This window comes from Sturnus vulgaris, chromosome 1, assembly GCF_052056855.1.
Source record: "Sturnus vulgaris isolate bStuVul1 chromosome 1, bStuVul1.hap1, whole genome shotgun sequence".
Lineage (NCBI taxonomy): Eukaryota > Metazoa > Chordata > Aves > Passeriformes > Sturnidae > Sturnus > Sturnus vulgaris.
The window spans coordinates 48,273,609-48,295,438 of NC_142243.1; the positions used below are offsets into that span (position 1 = coordinate 48,273,609).

Here is a 21,830-nt window from a genome sequence, read left to right on the forward strand (position 1 = left end):
GCTGTCTTCAGATGGACCAAACTTTGGGACCCCAATTTGCACATTATCCCAACAAATGACCTTTGTATGTACATAGCACACAAAGGTATGTAGAGGTTGTGACTGCGCCTATGGGTCCTATATTATTTCTGAAGAAAGACAAGGGATGAATATTTGGCTGTGCTGAAGAGTTCTGCTGCAATTTCACCTCTTACAATGAGTGTATAGAGCTTTTTGAAGGGTGAACCAGGTAATGTTTGTGAAGAATGTGAAGGGTGGCAAGAATTTATTTGCTCATGAATCTAGACGTTTTGATTCAATTCTAGAAACAACAAAGTACAGAAAGGATGGGAAGGTCTCGATGACCCAGTGCAAGTAGGACATGCTGACATGGTCAAAGGGGCAGATAAGTTTTCCAGGTGTGAATCTATAGCCTTTGCCTGTTCAGTGGATTGATTCCTTTTTTTTTTTTCCTCTGTTCTAGAACTTTTCTCCCAAAGTTTTAAATTTTTAAGAATTATTTCCTCAGCTCCAATGTCATTGCAGAATTTTGTACAATATGGAGAAAAACTTTTTCCATCACAAATATATACATATGGTTAAGACCGTAACTGATTCCCTGAAGGGGGGTTGTTCTCCTTTGAAAGCATTCATTATTACCTGCCTATCAGACTCCCATCTGCCTTTGTGTAATATCAATTCACGAACAACATAACCGCTAAAGATTATGCAGTCTTTAATGAAGTCTTCCTGAAGGCGACTATTTGAATGGGCATGTGAAAAATGTTATAACTTAACGTAGGGTCACCCCAGTTTTCCCACATGCTACTTATGTGGAATAGAGCTGGTGAGTGTATCCTGCACGGCAGGGGATGCATCTCATTCTCCTGTGTGTCTTTTTCAGCCGTGTTGCAAACAAGAAAGGGATATGCTTGAGAGAAAGGCAAACAAGCAATGAAGGCCTGAGACAACATTCTTGTCAGTGGGAAATGGGATCCAGTGATGAGTCTCAGTTTCAGGCTTTAATAACAATAATGCTTCCTTCTGTGCTGTTACATTTGGTTATAGCAGAATCCAGATGTCACTGAAACACCTGATGCTCCTCTGTGTCCTCTTCCTGAGTTGCTCCAGCCTGTGGGAGGTGCATTCAGTGTTACCCAGCCGCAGAAGTGTGCTGAGCATCCTGGCCCTGCTGTGTCTTTGCTCTCCCCTTGACTTGCCTTGTGCTGTCACGTGTGCCTGCACCAGGACAGCTGTCCCAAAGCCTCTCATCTTTCCCTATGTCTACCTCAATAGCCAGTACAATAAACTACAGCACACACAAGTCTTTTCACTCCTCAACTCTGCTTTTCCTCCTCAGAAACTTGGTCTAACAAAACACTTATCTTCTGGAAGTCAAATCAGAAAGTTTGCTTGAAAACCAAAGTTGGTAGTTTCAGGTTCTTGGAAATATTTGTAATGCTTCTGCTCCTGGCTTTCTGGGTCAGGCTTCATTAGGGTGAGCCAACTGTCACTGTGTCCTGTGGTAGATTAGATTTCGATTACAGGTGTTCAAGTCTGCTTTTTCAATTAGAAATAAAAGTACAGTCCAGTTGGAGGAATAAAGAAAGGATAATGTGCATTTAATTTTTAATTTATATGGTACATAAGGATAGAGCAGGGAACTCAAGTATGTATTAAAAGATGGATCAAAAATGAGCATTGCCAGATGGTCTCATGAAGCCACTGTCAATTTTGTTGTATCCTCTATCAGGAATATATTAGATCATATTTCAGGATGGGATTTTTATTGGAGGGAGTTGTGAGCCTTCTGTTTACCCTTCCTCGATGCACCAAATCCATCATACTTGGAGACACTCCATAGCACAAAACAGCCCTTACCTCAAACTGCAAGTGTCTTTCCCCATGGAAAGACAAATCTTTGCTAATATGCCACCTACACATAGCTGAAATTATAAGACATTGATAGTTTCTTACTTATCTCTTGTACTCATTAAAGCTGCTCCCTCTAGTGCCTATTAAAAGTAACTGTGCATATGTGACATCTAGAAAGGGAAAATTTATTCTATCGTTCTCATCTCTCTTTTCCATTAAGAGGAACCAAAATCACCTTTTCTTTGATGAAGCAAGTAGTTGTTTACCTCAACTGCAGTGCCCTTTTGTCCTGGCAGCCTCTGTGGTAGTTAACTTTAATGGATATTTAATTGTTTTGAATGCCTTTCTGAAGTTCAGGTAATGATAGATTTGCCATGCAACAACAACAAGCTCGCCCTGCAATCTCCTTTTCACTGCTGTTTCTCCCCTTACCCTTCTCACAGCCTCTGCTCTGACTCCAGGTCTGAAATAAAGGTAACCTCCAAAGAGCGATCCCTGGCTAATAAGAAATGTGTCATTTATTAAACCCTAAGGCATTATTTTCCTTGTGTTACATTTTGTCTCCTTGGGGTATAGGAGTAGCCCATCTTCTTTTTGAGCAAAAGTTGCTCACCGTAGGGGAGGTTTCTGGCTCAGAGTGGTCCCCAGAGCTGGCATTACAGGAATAACTCTTAGCAGGCCAAGATGTTCAGCATGGAGTGGTGTCATCATCTGGGAAGGATGACCCTGCTGCACAAATGGGGTTGGCTGCACGAATAGCACCCCCAAAATAAAACACAGAGTAACCAGGGCATCCTGAAGAAGAGGTGGTGGGAGCTGCTTGTGTGAAGAACAGCAGAGCACTTGCTGGCAGCTCTACTAGTAGGCAAAGTTACTGCACTGGAACAAATCAAACTTAATGCACAAATTAGATGTTCTTGGAGTGCTCTGGGGAGGCAGATAGGTGTGTTAGGAAGACTCTAAGTGCCTTATGGTCTCCAGCATGTGCCAGCCCAGTATATATTTCTTTCCCTGCTCCTAAAATTAGTCCAAGACCCCTTGCTCCTCAAATGTGCATTTCTCCAGTTTCTTCCAGCTTCCCTATGTTCTTTTCCAAAGTCAGCCGTAAGTACCTCTCTCTGCTTCTGGACAGGCAGGGAGGGACAGGTGCCAGCACTTTATCAAGTGGACAAAGAGCAATTTGCATCTTTGGATCCTTCCTTCTTGGGAAAACGACGTGTTGCTGATCAGCAAATGCAACAGGGCTTGTTCCTGGGAGAGTGGCTCTTATTGGTGCTTTGCATGCCAGATGGGGACAATCATAGAGTTGTAGACTTATTTTGGTTGGAGAAGACCTTTAAGATCATTGAATCCAATGGGCTAGTAGTCGCCTGACACAAGGAGGTTGATCACAGGCTACTCTTTTGTTTAGAGTATGCCTTGGAGCCTGGTGCTGCCGTGTTCCTGCTCTCTGATAGCACTGCCTATCCCACAAAAACCAGCACCCAGCTGGAAGAGAAAGACCACAGGGCATCTGTGTAAGTAAGCTGTGGTGCTGTTGGTCTCACAGTGTGTGTATGTCAGCTTTGACTTGGTATGTGTAGGTTATAATGAACAAACTGGTTGAATTTCAGGAGACTGAAACTTGCCTGAAAGGCTCTAGAGAAAAACAACACTAGAAGTATTTTTCCTTAGGAAGATTTTTTTGATTGACTGAGATTTTAATTTTCTTTACCACTTGAAGAATTGCCTCTTAAAGGGGTTGGCATAATTCTAACTTAGATTTGCAAAAGAGGAAAGTTTTTTTTTTTCATTCTCAGTGTGGACTAGGAGCTTGTCTGTATATTTTTGCTGCATGAGCAGCATAATGTTGGTTGATGTTGGGTTTTGTGGGCAAAACATGATTTGAAAAATGCCATTCTCTCTTTAGCAAAAAAACATGCCCTCAGCAAGAATGTTGTCACAGCTTCAAAATATGTGTACCTGTAAGCCTTGGAAAATGAGTACAGATTGAAATCAGCTGCTGTAGGCCAAGTTCTCCATGGCTGCAGCCATACTCAGAATGGGCTCTTTTTTCCAGAGCAAACTGTATCATCTTATTTGTTGTCTTTTTGCTTGCACGAAGTCAAATCAAAGCCCTAAAAAAAAATCAATTTGAAGGAAACAAACTATTCAAACTAGTAGACTGCAGATGCTCTTTTTAATAAAGTGTTAGTTTCTGTAGGACTTATTCAATCTTGTCATATGCTTTGTGCTGGCTGGACTTTCTAGGCAGCTGCAGCCTAGAGATAAGTATTTTGTCAGGTTACATTTAAGCTCCTAATTTCAAAAGTATTTTTGTTTTTCTGATTTAAGTTATTTAAGTCTTAGAGAACTTATTGACCAACTCCACTCTGTTTGAAGACGTCAGAATGCTATCAGAAGTGAGTAATTATTACTGCCATGATGTATTGTATTAGCTGGGGTAGCACCTGGCGATCAGCTGAGAGCAGAGCTGTGTTCCCAGGCTGTGCAAACACCCTACCTGCCTCTGAGTTGCATAAATCAGCCCAGCCCCGGCACTGCCTGAAGGTACATAATGGGCCACAACATATGTTAATGTGGCATCTTGAATAAGAAGCTCCAGCCAACCTCTGCACATCAGAAAACTGTTTTAAAAGCTGTGCCAAGGGTTTTCACTTGGGTGTGCAACCAAAGCGGCTCTCGGTCTTCTGAGACCGAGTGTGTCTGAGAATCAGGCTGCTTATATCTTCAGCCTTCAGGATGCTGAACTTGCAGACAAGGGAGTCGTTTTGGTTTTGATTTCTGAATCAAAAGATAAACATGAAAATAACTATTCCGTCATTTTACTCATATCCATGTAGGAAATACTTATATCTGTATAGCTCTGTAGCTCTTCAAACTGTGTTAGGCATGTCCCACTGCAGAGAGTCACTGTGCACATGAAGTTATTGTTTGCCTTGAAGATCCTTTGTTAAATTGCTGCTTGATCTCGAGGGTTGTTCTGGATCCAAGATTTTCTCTGAGGATACTTCTTCACTGTGAAAGCTTCTGCACTTCAACGCAGTTTCTCCAATATCAGAACAAGATGTTGTATGGTAGAAGTCTCTGTTGCTCTTTCACAGGGCTGACTTTTTACTAGCCCCTTTCCCTGCAGCCAGAACCTGTGCCGCAGCCAGGGCATCCAACTTTGCCAGCTTTCAGCCAGAGCCTGCCTGGAGCCAACATCAGCCTTACAAATGACTCTAGCTCCTGTTGAGCCTAGTTTTGAAACCCCTGAAAAAAAGTATTCCATATTGTCTGAACCAAGGACTTTCAGATCCCAGATTTTTCAGGGTGGCTTTTATTATTTATTTATTTACTTTTATTTCAGTCTCAAGATGTTACACAGGAAGACTTGGGGGCTCTCCACAGTGTCCACAGTTCTGGTATCTCTGATCTGCTGGGCATTAGGATGTAGCCTCTCCAGCTCTGACCATGTGCTTGAACATGTAATGGTGTCCAAGTGCTGTGGCTGTTCAGCAGTGACCAGGAAGATGAGCACCTCTGGGAAGCAAGAGAAAGCTTGCTAGAATTGCCTGCAAGTGCGCAGCTGCTTCCTTCATGCATGGAGGAAATCAAGCACATGCCCCTGGCGTAAAGTCAGAGGAGCCTTAACCCCGAAACTCCAGTTATTGAGCTTGGCCTACACCCTTCCTCTCATGTCATGCCGGTGGCTGTGTTGTTGGAGTGGGGCCAGCCATGCTATGGAGGCCTCCTGTCTTCAGGAGGATTTGGCAGCTCTTTGTGAAGCCCCAGGCAGGAGTGGGATATGATGCAGCCAGCATCTTCAGAGGCAGTACAGAGGAAACGTCCTTCCAATCAAACAAGTAGCTCTGGAGGAAAATAAAAGGGTCTGAGGGATAAATGTTCTACTTGCAGCATTTCCACTGAGTTATTTTAGTTTATATTTATCTCCAAGTCAGGGGTAAGTCAGCCTGGGATGTGGCTCAGACCACCTCCTTTGCAAGTCTTCAGGGAAGGCAGAAGAGCACAGCCTGTGCTCCTCTGTGCCTTTTACCAGTGCTTTACTACACACTTTATTTTGCAATTTTTTAAAAACCCTCCAAGCTGATGTTATTTTTTTCCCCTTTCCTCTCTCTCTCTAGTTTTGTATGGAGCTGAACCAGCCGACGCTGCCAAACATCCGCAAGTGGAAGGGCCCTAGAGGATGTTGGAAGGGTGTTGTTTCCGAAAAACCCTCAGGCCAGCTACACAAGGTACATTAATCCCTAAGTCTGAACTTTGGCTTTGCTTTTTCCCCCCCCAACCAAGGACATATTTTGAATGTTTAAGGCAGCACTTTTTGCAAATCCTTTTGGGCAAGGTTTGCATTTCTTGTTTTTCAAGCTAATTGTTCCTATAGCTTTTAATTTGACTGTACAATTTATATTTTGGAAGAATTGTGGCACACTTCTAAGGAGGATGATGTGTGTGTGTATATTTGGTGTGCATGTATTTGAGGGAGGTCGATAAAAGCAGTACAGGTATATACATGAAAAACCACGCATTTTGACAAGGTAAGAGTCCTGAGTTTTTTCCCCTGGCAGGTTGGAGTACTTTTGACATTTTTTTGTGCAAGTCACCTGAGCTTGCTCCTTGGTGCTGCACTGGCTGTCATTTGAAAGGGCTTCCCGTTTTCCTAGTCTGCAAGTGAAGAGCCCGCAGAGGAGCCCTGCAGCCTGCCAGCCTCACCTGGAAGAGTTTACCTTGTGTGTTCCCCAGAGTCTTCGGCATAGGCATAGGTGTTTAAAATGCTGTGGACTCCATTTTAAATCTGCACCGTGCTGCACTGTGCTTTTCCCTGCAGCATATATTCCCTGAGAACATATATGTGTGTGTGTGTGTGTATAACTATCTACAGCAGGGAGATACTGATTTATTAAGGTAGTGATAGCTGCACCTGCGTACCCTTGACCATGTTCAAAGTGTAGCTGCACTGGGCTGGGCACTAACAGTGCTCAAAAGCAGTTTCGCCCAAGGGAAATCTCTCTTTTTCACCCTTAAGGGTGCTAATGAGTTTTCAGAGCAGTGTCCTCCTTGAGCTCCAGCCTGTTATTGCTGAACAGGCTCATTCTCATGGTGCAGTTATTGCAGTGTGGATGTTACTATGGGTAGAAGCAAGATCTGAGACCTATCATGCAACAAGTAGTGCCTGTCAGTACATGGGGCAGTCTTCAACAATCTATTGATCCAGAATGATCTATTCTGATCACTGTTGTTACTAAATATGTGGCTGCACTTGTGTCCTATAGCCATGCTGCTTAGAATGCACATTTCTTTATTTTGGCTTTTCCAAATCAGGTTGCACCATTCACTGGTTTTGAACTCCTGTTTTTGCAGGTGCACCTCCTTTTATTGCCCATCTGAGAAAAACCCAAGAATGAGGGAAAAATAAACCCAAACAAGCCAAAACCCGCCACCTGAACAGCACAAGGATTGTACTCTAGCTAGACAGACATACAGGGTCTGGAAAGATACAGGGTGTCTGAATGTGCCTGAAGTTTAAAACAATTCACACTTAATTGAAGTGCAGAGTGTAAATGCCTTTCGGAACATTTTTATTTATGGCTGGAGTTTTCCTTTGGGATCTCTTGTTAGGCCAGATCATTAAAACACTGACTATAAATAGTTGTGCAAAGTTGTCAAAGTTGTTCCCTCCATTTTTCCTTTTTTTACCCAGAATTATTAATAAATGTCTCAGAATTTGTATGTTAAATTCAGAGTCTTTAGTCAGATCTTTCTTAAGCTGTACTTCCAAAGATAACAATGGCAGCTTTGACAATAGGGTGAAAAAATAAAAATTATCATCCACCTTGTTTTACGGAGAGGGATGTAAGAATGAATGGTTCCCAAAATTATGGTAGAAGTGTGCAGCCAAACTAAGAACAGAATTTTTATCTACTTAACTCTTCCTTTTAGCTGCTTTAACAGGAATCTGGCTGAGCTGGAAAACCCTCCATTAAGCCAAAAAGTCTATTCTTTTCCTGGGGCTAGTTAGTGAGTCCGTCAGGTTTGAGCACTGTGTACACAAATGCCGTGAGGTAATACAGTGTAACTCCAAGAACACAGCATCTTTGGCACAAGCTGATTTTGAGATGCTCTGTAGGGCTAAATAATACAAATTTGTGGATGGTGCCTCCGGCTTGTGCTTCCATACATTCTGAGCATTTCAACCAGGCAATTACTTTTGACAGCTATTTTGATACAAAGTCTGGAGCCTGTAAATAGCCAACAGCTGTTGACAGCAGTTTTATTCTTCCACATATTTTCCTTTTTAGATCTTAGGCTTCTTACTGGTGGAATAATTTTGTCAGTATTTTAAAGGTGAGTTATCAAAGGAACTACCAAAGAATTTGAACCAGCCTTGATCCCTTCAAGGCTTTGGGAAGTCAGTGGAGCAGTTAACACTTTTATTGCAGCTGAAATGGAGAATACTCTTCCTTGCAATGGATTTAACTGTGATTTGCTAAGGGAATTGGGTTTGAATGATGCCAAGGAAAATGGTGTCTGGGTGATAGAAGAGGCTGACAGTCTTTAAATTAGATACTGCTGCTGGTGTGACCAGTGTACACAGCTTTCTGAAAATGCCAATTCCACCTCATGAAGTAATAAAAAAACCCCAAAACATTCAGGATCATAGAAGCAGAGCTGAAAGGAGCAGAGAGCTGAGCATGAAACATCCAAGTTGGAAAAGAGACAGAGAAATTGACAGGGCTGAGAGGTCTAGACCAGATTTTACCCAAGAGACTGAAGGGGCCCAGATATTTTTAGCTTGTGGGTGAAAAAAGTCTGTGAGATGGTGTCGAGTCTGGGGAGAATGAACAACTGTGCACAGCGTCATCTGCTGCAAGCCCTAGCAGTCACCCAGTGAGATCTCAAGGCACCAAACTCATGGTTAGACAATTAATCATATGGGCAACAAACTACCTCATTACTGACCACGCTCAGAGGTATCCAATGCCTTGCCTGGCGTAGGAGGAAATGAGGACCCCATCAGCCCAAACACACACATGAGAGGCAGCATCCTTCACCCCTACAGTGGTCCTGAACATGCTCTGCCTGTAAAAGATAAAACAGATTATTGAATCCTTGGCTTTACTGCAGCAGTGCTGGAATTAACTGGGCATCCAATAACCAGTGTGCAGGTGTGAGGAGCTGTGAGTAAGCAGAGTGATGTGTGTTTCAGCTTGGCACACTCACTCTTCAGTGAAGTCAGTGGAGCTTCCCAGGAAGCATTCCTCCCACATCTGATGGGAGTTTTGCCAGGGATGAATTGAAGAAGCCTTTCTACTTATCCTCTGTATCTTCCACTGATAGCCCAGGAAGCTGTTTCTCCTTTATGCTTGGGAACAGCCACTTGGGCTTCTTGCTCTCAGTAGGCACCATGCCTGGATATAGACATAGACATAGATAATATAGAGATAGATAGATAGATAGATAGATAGATAGATAGATAGATAGATAGATAGATAGATAGATAGATATGGGGCTACATTTGGGCAGAATGTTTTGTTTTTACCATCTTGTGACTGGCATTTCTCTTTATTCTTTAATTCCAGGGAGTTGAATATTCTGGCTTCCTCTGGGATACAACAGCTGGCATTGAGTTGAAATATGCCTCATCTCAGGAGGCTGCACAGATTAATGGGAATGGGAGGCACTCATATCCTCATCCGTATCTTGCACATTTCAAGGTAACTGCCAGAGTTCCTTGCAGAACTTTTACTAAAAAATTTTGGCTAAGATGAAAAGAGACACAGCCTTCTGACAGCTAAAAATTTGCATGAGCCTCTGACTCTTCTCATTACTGTCCCACGGCTTGATTATGGATAGGTGCTTAATGCATCATAATACATGTGGTAGTTCACCACAGTCAGTCCTTTCCCTTGCTTCTGTGGGAGTAAACCCTGCTGCAAGGGAGCGTTTGAGAACCTGAGGGTCAGTGGACCCTCAGTACCAGCCAGGCCACAGGGCTGGAATTCTTGTCAGTGCCACAAAGAGGGATGAGTACAGGGAGAATGGAGATGGATTTTACATATATATGAGTATGTGTGTGTATAAAGCACAGTGCTCCAGTGAGACTTGTGCTGGCCTATCTTATGTTGCTGTCACACTTCAGAGTTTCCATTTTAAAGCTTTTTCACAGCGGCTAAACCTATCTAAAAGAACATCATCACTTTTGGAACCAGTTCTTCGGCATATGCTGGAGCAAACATATGAGCAGAGAGAGCCCATCTCCACACAGGCTGTGGTGAAATGGTCCAGTTTAGGGAACTTGACATCTCTGGTAAGGCTTTGAGAGAAGCATTGATCAAATAATTATTAATCAATAAAGTATTAGTAATTAATTGATCATGCAAATAGGTCCAAATGATTCCCAGAAGGTGAACAGCAGATTGCAGGGAGCCAACAGCTCTTTTCAAGGTACATTAAGTTTCTTGGTTAGTCACTTTGATAAGCTCACAAGACGGTAGTAATTAGCCCCTGTAATGACCATGACATTATTTGTAGCTTATTAACAACTGGTTTTGCGTAAACTGATTTTCATAAGCAGCTGACTTCTTTCTGCAGCTGTGGTGAAAGGAAACTGTTTGCTAATGCAAACCAGTTTCCCCAGAACAGAGAGGGTGTAAGGTTATTGCAAACAAAGCTGCAAAATGCAAATGCCTCCCTCCTCTTCCTCCCCCCACTGAGACACACCAAGACACACTACATATACAGCAGTGTGAGTCCTACTGCCCTAGATTTACTACTGAAAGTACTTGGAACTGGCATGTGTTTCTGCATTGTGACCTTCCGTTCCCCACATGTACGGCATTGATTTCTCCTCCTTGCCCCCCCCCAGGTTGGAATGAATGATCTGACTGTGGTTAACCTTCACCTGGCCTTGCCACCCTCTGCAGGAGAGAGCACTGGGAAGAACCACGACAGCCACAAACTGGCAGCCTGTGCGCAGAGTTTGCAGGAGACTCTGAAAGGTAAGGCAGGGTTTTAACTGCCAGCTATCACGTGCACAATATCTAATTCAAAGGAATTTTTAAGAGTAAACTTTGTCTCAGTGAGCATTTCAGAAATACCCTTACCAGCCTTACAATTGTCTTTACCCATATTTGTGTGATGCAGTGTGACAAATGTGCTTTTCCCTTGCACATTGTCTTACAGCCTTTCCTAATTAACAGAATAGGAGATCCTACTGACTTTGACACCATTTTTTCAAATTAAGTTCCTTCTGTTTTTATGCTACTGTAACAGCAAGTTCTGCCAAAGGAAAGAAAAGTCACTAGAGTTGAGATTCTATTTTAAGTGCTTTGTGGAAATAACACTTACCTGATATCAGAGCAAAGCTTAATTACTTTTTTCTTCCAAGAGAAATAGTTTCTATATATTAATTTTTGGATAATTGAAACCTCTTTGGAAAAACCAATGCAAATTTGCAGATGGTTGCTAATGAGAAAAGAGACCAAATCCTGCTTTGGTACCTGGATGTAATATGTAGAATAATTTTATTGATTTCAAATAAGTTGCTCTGGCTCTACACCAGGATAAAATGACACCAAAATTTAGGCCAGAGCTTGAGCAATGAAATAGGCAGCTGGATTTTTTTACTTCATTTCTGTGAATTTGCTTTTTATTTTGAAGCTTGCAAATTATGTTTAACTTCCTGTGAAGCCTAACAAAGCAGTTTAAATTCTAAATGTTGCTGCTCTTGTTATAGGAACAGAGAAAGTCCAGCACTTTTTTTACTGCTTAAGAAAGATGTGAAAGTGTTGCAAGGTTATGCACATGATGACTTTGAGCTTGGCCCAGCTCAGCAAGGTTGGTCACTTGGAGGCATTAATACCTCTCCTGTATAACTCAAGAGATATTTTCAGTTTTTCTGCATTTTCTGTTGTTGTTCCTTTTGAGCTTCAGAAGCCAGTAAGAGCTATTTTAAGTGCTACTGATTTAACTATTTGTCCACATACTTTAAAATTGGAAAGGATGAAGGTAAACAAAAGGATCATTTGTTTAATCCCTGAAGGCTGAACTGAAACATGGAATAAATGTGTAGCTATTCTCAAGTCCACTGAGCTGCACTTCCACTGCATCTAAATTTAGACTGTTGGTGTTCTCTTTATTTCATGTTTTAATTTTCATACGGCTGGCATGTTACTGGAGCATGCTTGTTCTTGGCTTAGTCTTTCACAAAAGAAGAAATTCAGATTCCTCCCAACTTGTGGGATGTAGGTGTGGTCTGCTAAGGAAATGGTAGTGCACACATGTGACTTTGAAGTACTGAATTACCCTGCCAAAATGAATATCATGCTTAAAATTACCACCACCCTTCAATTTCTTCCAAATTAGTCCACAAAATATGGGCAGTAAGAACTGATTTTTCTGTGGGTACTGCAGTAAATTTGAATTTCTGTTCCCATTTTGCTAACAAATGCCTGTTCTATTATCTTTTATTCTTACTAAGAGGCATGTGAGCCTTTGAGGAACATTGTTTACTATCCACAACCTCAAAACAGGGCATAGTATCCCCATATTTCTCCCATTAGATTAGTAGTTCCTGGTTCCTTTTGCCTCTCTTTTTTTTTCCTTTCATCAGTACAGGAGAGATGCATAATAGCTAATAGCTAACTCTTTGCAGCAGCTCTTCTGTCTTCTCTCAAGAACTCCACCAGTTTGTCTTCAGTGTGGTGACCATGGGCAGCACACAGATGTTATTCTGGATGTCCTGGTAGTGGCTGGACCCAGGGACCGGGGTGCTGGGTGGATTGAGAGAGTCCTGAGGAGAAGAACTTGCAATTGCTGTTGGGTGAGAAGCTGTACATGACCCAGCTATGTGCACTTGCAGCCCAGTAAGTCAGCCTCATCCTGCTGAGGGCTACATCAAAAGAAGTGCAGCCAGCAGGACGAGGGAGGGGATTCGGTCTCTCTAATGTGCTCCCATGTGACCCCACCTGGAGAGCTGCATCCAGCTCTGGGATCCCCAGCATAGGAAGGACATGGACCTGTTGGAGCAAGTCCGCAGAAGGGCCGTGAAGATGATCAGAGGGCTAGAACACCTCTCCAGTGAAGAAAGGCTGAGGTATCTGGGGTTGTTCAGGCTAAACAAGGGAAGACTTAGGGAATATCTTATAGCAGTCTTCCAGTACCTGAATTGGCCTATGAGAGAGCTGAAGAGGGACCTTTTATGAGGACATGTAGTGATGGAACAAGAGGGAATGGGAATTATCCTCTTAAACTGAAAGAGCATAGGTTTAGATTAGATATTAGGAAGAAATTCTTTATTGTGAAGGTCATAAAGCACTGGTACAAGTTGCCCAGAGCAGCTGTGAATGCTCCTCCTTTGCAGTATTCAAGGCCAAGTTAGATGGGGCTTTGAGTGACCTGGTCTAGTGGGAGGTGCCCCTGCCCATGGCAGGGGTTTTGAACGAGATGATCTTTAAAAGTCCCTTCCAACCCAAACCATTCTACGATTCTGTGATATCTTCTTCCACGTGGCTTGGCCATATTCCATGGGTTATCCATGCATCAGGCACTGAGCTTACAAGATTTCTGAGAAGACTTCTTAGCAGCCAGTGTAACATCACATCCTTCTCATCATATGTGTGTCACTCTGTCCAGGAAGGATTTGAGCATTTAAGAGTCTGTTTAGTTCATGAGGGAAACCATCCAGGGCATGGTAAAATCAGGAAGTATGTCCTCTTGGCCTGCCATGAAGCAAAGGAGGGTTTCCCAATTCCTGCAGAGAGGCATATTTCAACACTGCAGACCTTCTGCAGGCACTATCAGTCCCTCAGCTGATTGCCTTGGTACACCAGAGCTAAGCCACTGTAGCAGAGTTAAGGTTCTGCTTTGCTTTGCTGGCCAAGAGCCACCTGCAGGCACTGCCAAAATTCACTGGTGTTTTAGTGAATTTGAAGATGCATTTGCAAACAGACCAGATACATTTTTTCACCTGAGGAGTTCTCCACTGACAATGGCATGATTGCTTTGGGCTCAGGGGGCATGAATGTGTGTGGGAGCACTGCTGAGAGGTCATGAACAGGAGGTGCCTGGCTGCTGTGGGCTTTATGCCGCCACGTCTCAACAGATGGAGGGTCTGGGTCCTTGTGGACAGTACAGTCTGTGTCAGGGACCTTTGCAGCAGAAGATTGGTTGTTAAGAGAGCTCCCGCTGCTCTGTCTGTTGGACGAGGAGGAGGACCAGGACCAGATTGCATTGGCCGAGGAGCCTCTGGCTCCTGAGGAGCAGAATCAAGCCTCACCAGTTTTAAACTCATTTCCTCCAAAAGAGCAAAATCACAGCACCGTACCAGTAGAATTGTCCTAATTTTCTGTTTTTCTCTCTGTCTGATTGTAACTGTGGGCATCATGACTGCAGCTTTTGATCAGTTATCCCTCATTATGAGCAGGCCATGATTTCTTCCAGAACTTTTGCTATGTTTTGCTGAGAGCCATTGGGACTCATCCATGAGACCCCTGAGAGCTGCAGCTGCTGTGGGCAGCTCTTCTCCCTGCTTCTGCTGAGAGACCCAGGAGTGTCCAGTTAGACAGTCACACACTCGGGAGGATCCAGGAGGGTTCACTTCCTCCCCCCTCATGGCTGGATGTCTGCCAGGGTCTTGGGAGGCAGGCAAGACATGAAACTGCAGTGCTGGCGTGCATGATGTTGTTGTTGCAGGAGCTGGCAGAGGTAGGAGCAGGGCTGACAGTGAGCCAGGACAAAGGGGAAATGAAGTTGCTGGTGGTCTAGAAAGCTGATTGCTTGCTCCTCCTTGCTTAGCGCAGGGCTGCCTGATGTATTCCCCACTCTTTTGCCATCTGAGCAGCCCCAGAAGGTCCTGTCAGAGGGGAACCAAAACCACTTCTTTCTCTTCCCAATGGCAAATGGGGTTTCAGCTTCTTTAACATGCTCCAGCCTATTCTGTCTGTCAACTTTACAATGTTATGATTTTATGCTTAGTTATTTTGCATGCAAATTTTAAATGGGTGAAGAATATAGTGATTCCCTCCCTGAGCAGTCAGCTGCAGGTTGACTTCTTACCTCCTTCCAAGCACACATATAAGTGCTGGGTCTTTTATCCTTTGCTATTTCTAACCTCTCCAGAATGGAAAGGTTAAAATTTTCAGTCAGTTAAATTTTTCATTTGCAAGTATGGTGGGGTTTTTTCATAGACTTTTCATATCAAGAAAATAGGCTTGAGGATTTGCGAAAAGAAGCATGAGTAGTTTAGGATAGAATAGAATAGATTTTGTGCATAATCAAGGTACTGCTGTTAAGATCTCTGTCATTTTTAAATACCAAGGATGTGCTCCAGAGGTTTCTGCAATGGCCTTTTCCCATGGAGATGAAAGCATGGAACAAGCCAAGTGCTGCTGGGCCATTAAACAAGTGTTAATTAAACAAGTGTTAATTAAACAAGTGTTGGGGGGTTCTGATAGAGCTCAGGTTCAGATTCAGGTGGGGTTTTTTCCTTCAAAAGTGGGAAGACTGATATCATGAATGTTTTATAGGATAATATTTAAACGTCATGTTGTTTACAATGTGGTTTGTGACTTAAAAAGGGTAGAGAAACCACAAATAATTTCATTAACTATTAATTGCCCCTCTTCATCTTAGCAAGCACCATGTTTTGAGTATTTGTAAGTCGTATGCCCTTAGTCTCCGCTTGCTCTCTTGCCATTTCCCAATTCATCTTTTTTGTACTGCAAGACAGGAGCGGAATAGATTTTGTTGAGCTTGTGCTCCCTCTCCTGGACAGTGATTTCTACAGCAACAGCAAAAAATTAGGAGGTTTATCCAGAGCACTAAGTATGATAGTCTGTCCACCCCATTCTCTCTCACACTTCAATCCCAGGAAACAAAAAGCTTATAATAAGGCTCTTCATAGATCTCACCTCTGAAGTCAGCTTTGGGATAATTTTATTTTGTGCATTTGTGCCTCGTTTCACCATCCTTCTCCAGTTCCAAGTAGTGACATGGCAGCATTTCTGGTCAGCTCTCAGCATTCTTCTTCAGTTGTCTCCTCAGACATTTCTGGCAGTGATTTGAAATGGGCACAGAGGCTTGTGCTTTGTCCTCTTACCCGATGGCACAGATGGGATGTCTGTATCCACATTTGTGGAGCTAAGAAAGCACACCTTGTGGACATGAGATTAAGGTCTGGAGTTTCTATTCTCACTCATTAGGGTTGGAAACAAAATGTAACTGAAGTAATTTTCTCTTCCAAGTTGAGCAGTATCCCTTCAGTTAGCCAGGAAAAAGAAAGTTACTGTAGTCAGGGAGTGTCCGTGTGGTTTCTCAACTCATCTTCTGCCATCAGGCTTGTAGACTGCTCCTTGATCCTATTCCTTGGCATTTCTTAAATGCAGAGGTTAGAATGAGCACTGCACTTTTGGGACTGTGGTATATACCAGCATAAGGCTGCATCTTCCTGGATTCCTCACAAAAGTGTCCTTGACTTTTACAGAAAATCTATTAAAAAAAAAAAGTCAGCATAAATTAAAGCCAATAGGTGTTTCTTGCAGAAAAAGAAGATTGCAAAGGCACACATTTCTAAAAACCTCTGAGACTAAAACCGCTTGTCTTTGAGTTTGTCACTAACAGGGAGTAGCAAAGAAAAAAGTAAAGCTATTGATACTGTCTCTCACAGTAGCCTTCTGGACAAAATGCCCAGCACACAGCTGCATAACCATGCAACATGATGGAGGAGCAACCAGGTTAGGCACAAAAAAATTACAGTGAATGGGTGACATCAGGCTGGCATCCAGTCACTGGTGGGCTTCTGCAGGGCTCCATCCTTGGCTGAGTTCTCTTCAACATCTTCATAAATGGCTTGGACATGGGACTTGAAGGAATACTAAGTAAGTTTGAAGACAGCACTAAATTGTGAGGAGCTGTCAACTCCCTTGAGGGCAGACAGGTTCTGCAGAGAGACCTCAACAGATTAGAGAGATGAAAAATCACCAACCATATGAAGTTTAACAGGGGCAACTTCCGGATTCTGCACCTGGGATGGGGCAACCCTGATTGTGTGCACACACTGGGGAATGAGAGGCTGAAGAGCAGCCCTGTGGAAAAAAGACCTGGGGGTCCTGGTTGATGGCAAATTGAACATGAGTCAGCAGAGTCCTGGCAGCCAGGAGGGCCAACTTGCCGGGACAGCATTGCCAGCTGGGCAAGGGATGGGATTGTCCTGTCCTGCTCTGCACTGGGGTGGCCTTACTTTGAGTGCTAGGGGCAGTTTGGGTGACACAATATAAAAAAGACATTAAGCTGTTAGAGAGTATCTAGAGAAGGGCCATGAGGATGGTGAAGGGCTTTGAGAGGAAGTTGTATGAGGAGCAGCTGAGGTCACTTGGTGTGTTCAGGCTGGAGGAGACTGAGGGGAGATTGCATTGTGATCTTGAACATCCTCAAGCAGGGAAGAGGAGGGGCAGGTACTGATCTCTTCACTTTTGTGCCCAGTGACATGACCTGAGGGAATGGCCTGAAGCTGAGTTCAGGGGAAGTTTAGGTTGGGTATTAGGAAGAAGTTCTTCACCCAGAGAGTGGTTGGAGACAGGCTCCTCAGAGAAGTGATCACAGCACAAAGCCTGCCTGAATTCAAGAAGTGGTTGGACAATGCTCTCAGACACATGGTGTGATTCTTGGGGTGTCCTGTGCAGGACCAGGAGTTGGATTCAATGACCCTTATGAGTCCCTTCCAACTCAGCATTTTCTATGATTCTATGACTCTAAAATAATTGAGATGATATTTAAAAACAAGCATAAAATGTGTACTGGCTGGTTTTATTGTCATGAAGAGAATGGCCATGAGTTAATAGTCAGTGAAAAAGACTTTAAACAGCATTCCTTTCAGGAGTTCAGAGTACAGTCACTTTGTTTATTCAGTATTTGTATTTTTCCTCTTTCCATTTATCCTCTTATACTTGAGTGATGGATGTCCATTCCTCTCATTCTTTTATATTTTTCCTGTTTTCTAGGAGAAAAAGATGTAATAATCCTTGGAGACTTTAACCAGGCCCCAGACAGCAGCGACCATGACATCCTGAAGAAGGAGAAGTTTCACTATCTGGTCCCTTCCAGCACCTTCACCAACATCAGCACAAAGAACCCACAAGGGTCCAAGTCACTGGATAACATCTGGATCAGTCGGAGCTTAAAAAAGATTTTCACAGGTAGAGTTGCTTGAGTGAAGTTGTATAACCTTTAGCTTGGTTAGCCTGTCTGGTTTGGGCAATATCACTTAATGTTTCCCTGTGATTCTCTTTGATGCAGGCCACTGGGCTGTCGTGCGAGAAGGGCTTACAAACCCATGGATCCCTGATAACTGGTCCTGGGGTGGGGTGGCTTCAGAGCACTGCCCTGTGCTCGCTGAATTTTACCTGGAAAAGGACTGGAACAGAAAGGAGGTGACACGGAATGGGAACGGGATAACGGTTGAACACAACGACTCCCACACTAAGCATGAACGATGACATGAACTTGAGGGTACCTCTTCTGCTCCTGGCCACTCACAACTCCACAACAGGGCAGGACTGCCTTCCCCTACCTCTCCTTCCTTCTCTCTTCCCTGCACTTAGAAAGTATCAGCACTTGATTTTGGTGGTCCTGGCTTTGTGCCCCTACTGGACAGGTCTGGATGGAGTCTTATGGCAGCAGAACAATTTGCAAGCTTTTTCCAGGGACACAGTGGACATTCCCATGCCTGGAGATTTGGATAAGAATTGCACAGAAAATAAAGTGTACTTTTAATACTGGAAAAGCTCTTCGCTAAAATGCAGCTGAACAGGGTTTTGCTGGGAGGGGCAGGTGATGGTTATTTTCCTTTGCCTGTTTGTAAATTGAGGTAATAAGAGAGAACCAAAAAAGAGAGACACAGTGGACATTCTTGGTGAGTCTCAAATGCCATTCAACACTTGCAAAAGCTGCTGGAGCTGGTCCTTATGTGATCTGCAGTGAGACCTGAGTGGTCCTTCTGCCCCAGCCAGGAGAGACACTGTTCTTCTGCAACCCCATGTAGGCACTCTTCATCCTTTCTTTCCTCCTTCCTTATGCTCCTGGCAGGGTCATTTTGCCCTGGAATAGCTTCCTGGAGCTTGACTTTGTCTTTTTGTTTGATGCAACATTCAATATTGGGTTTTCTTCCTGCACAATAATTTTCAGGAGCTGAGAAAGCACTAGCTTGTCTCTCTGCATAGCCAGGTCCGCTTCTCCACTGCCCTTTGCCGTGCTCCCTGTTGAGATTCTCACAGGAACAGCACTTGTCCTTGGGCCCTGCAGCTGGCATCAGTGAGAGGTAGCCATGAGTCTTTATTAGGAGTCGGTGTTCTGCATCGGGGAGAAACAGGCCATGCATCCTGGAGGTCTATAGATGAGCCCATATTCATGCAGTCTCTGCAGGGGCTGGCCCACATGATGCACTGACCTCTGCCCATTGACTTTTTAGGCGGTTTCAGTTTCTCCTTCTGGCAGACCAGGCAGTAATGCATCCCTTTTCTGAGCCTCACTGCTGCATAAGCCTGGTTTGCTCACTACAACAGGAGGTCCAAATACAGCGTGTGGTCATCGTGCATATGGAAGGGATGGGGGCTGCTTCCAAGGAGGTTTGGGTTCTGTGTTTATCCTGGGTTGGGGCACTTCAGTCAGAAATGGAGCATTGAATTTGCCACCTACATGAGATTTTTCATGCAGCAATTAATAACCAGTGGCCTAGAAGGGAAACATATCAGGACTTCAGCATCTGAAAAAGAAATAGGTTGACTGTGAAAGGCACTGAGTTGCCCACTAATCCAATGCCTGCTGCTCCTGGCTGCAGATGACCACATATTTTGCTGCTGAGAGGAGAGTTCTCTGGCCTGGCTCACTACTCTTGACAGCAGTGCCACACCAAAGGAGATGTTGTAACTGAGGGTTTTAGAGCTAAACAGTATTATATTCTTGCAGTATTTTTATTACTTTAGCTTTCTGAGATATCACCTCATTTCTAACCTATTCAATAATAACTAATTTCTCAACAACTAAATAAATTCCCATGAAAACATGCACAGTTGAACAGCTTTTTTGTCTGCATGCAAAACTAAGCCCAGAAAAAGGTGGCATAGCCTGAGAGTGACTCAGACTGAGGGAGATTTCAAGGATATTTCAAGAGGTTAAGTGAATGACTAAGAACTCAGAGCATCAGATCAAAAATATACCTTTGGTTGCTCAACATTCCCTGTTGAAAATAGGAGGTGTAGGCACTTATCTCTGGTCATTAGAGAAACTAGCTGAAGACCTTGGCTCCTGCTTTCATTCTCGATCCTTGCTGCAGCTTTGTCCTTTTCAATTAGGTACAATTTTGCTGCCCTCTTTTAATTTGAGCAGCACCAGATTCCCCAAGAAACTCTTACTGGATAACTGCAAAATATAGGTGAAGATGCAATAGAGTTGCCTTAGTCAAATGAATATTACATGAGGTGAGAGGCAGTAAAATTCCCAAGAACACATTCACTCTCTTGTACCAGCTAGTGTTTCCCTGCTATAAATATGTTTGGAGGCTGAAATTATTTTATAGCTCTAGAAATAAAACTTTGAAAGGCCAGATCCCATTTATCCTGGTGCGGGTGTAAATAAGTGCAGAGGCACCAAAGCCTGGAGAAGCACCTGCAGCCTCCTGAGCAGGTGATAGTGCTCACAGGTGCTACAAGGACTTTTGCTTTGGCTCATGAGTTAACAGGGGCTGCTCGTGTGGGAAATGAGCTGAGCCCCTTTCATAACCCATGTATGAGCCATAGGGAAAGTTAATGAGGCTGGTCTATAGCCTGGAGGCTACTCAGCCCAATGGAGAATTCTGGAAAGGTGATTACTTGGTGGATAAAAAGATGTCTTGGGATAAGATGGAGGAATTGGGTATCTATAGGTGGAATTTTGCCTTGTGTGGAGCATCTGTATGAGGTATGTGCCTGGTTACTTCATGTTGGCAATCAGCAGTGCCTCACTGTGGTCTCACTGGTTTTAAAAAGCTTGCTTTTTTTGCTTTTTTCTGACAACCCTGGAGGAGGGTGAGGTGGTTGTGAGTCTGGTGGATTTTTGAGTTTCCAAGAACATCTGTTGTGCTATAGTTCTTCAGAAGCTGACGTGGTGGCTGTGTTCGTCTTGCCCCTGGGGGAGCAAACCTGAATAGCAATGTTATTTCAAGATGATCTTAGTGGAAACTCTGCTGACCCAGCTGGCTGTGGCTTTAGTGCCCAGGTAGTGCCAAGGAAGGCAACTAAGCAACTAAGGAGGGGGTACAGAAGTAGTGAGCCTTTCTTACAGGAGGGTGGATACACCTTACACATCTTGGGGTCTCCTCAGGAGCCCAAATTTTCTGAGGCAGGGTCCTGCTTCATTAGCAAATGTCACCAATGGCTACAGACTGATTCGGTCCAGGTTTATTTTTTTGTAATGCCATTCATCTCACCTGTGCACAGTGAAGGTTGGTGAAACTCTTCCCTGCCCACTGCACATGGAGCCTTGGCCACTTCCTTACAACACAGTGCTGCCTCCTGTCTAGCCTCAGACCTCCCCTGGCCAGGGGATGTGGTGACAGCTGATACACAGCCCATGGTCCCTTCGGTGGCCATGGTTGGTCAGACCACACAGTGGGGGCTTCTGCAGGGAGCCTCTCCTCCTGGCAGACACATTTGAGTTTCTACCTTTTAGCATCTTCTGGAAAAAGCTTAAAACAGCACCCAGCTCACCAAGGCTACCATGTCTAGTATTTGGCCTCTTTGCTCATCACAATGAAAGCTTTTAAATTCTTCTCAGCCAAATTATTCTCCTTTCCTATTTGCACTGACCCATTCGCTTCGTGGGAAAGCCTCTGCTTCGTCCTATGGGCTTTTTAAAAGAACTTATTTGGCAAATGTCCATTTGGTCACTTGGCTTTGCAGTGTTGTTGCACCGCAGTGTTGCAAGCCATCTAAAAAAGGGAGGTA

The 21,830-nt window shown here is 43.8% G+C and overlaps 1 protein-coding gene across 1 annotated transcript in view; it reads left to right on the forward strand.

The window, feature by feature from the left end:
• Positions 1-19,914, forward strand: part of EEPD1 (endonuclease/exonuclease/phosphatase family domain containing 1) — a 59,714-nt gene extending 39,800 nt beyond the window's left edge. The window contains exons 3-7 of the mRNA XM_014886876.2: positions 5,982-6,092; positions 9,435-9,569; positions 10,721-10,853; positions 17,853-18,047; positions 18,148-19,914. Of these exons, the coding sequence (XP_014742362.2) occupies positions 5,982-6,092; positions 9,435-9,569; positions 10,721-10,853; positions 17,853-18,047; positions 18,148-18,347 (774 nt within the window). The 3' untranslated portion in view covers positions 18,348-19,914. The remainder of the gene's footprint in view (positions 1-5,981; positions 6,093-9,434; positions 9,570-10,720; positions 10,854-17,852; positions 18,048-18,147) is intronic.
• The last annotated feature ends 1,916 nt before the right edge of the window (positions 19,915-21,830 follow it).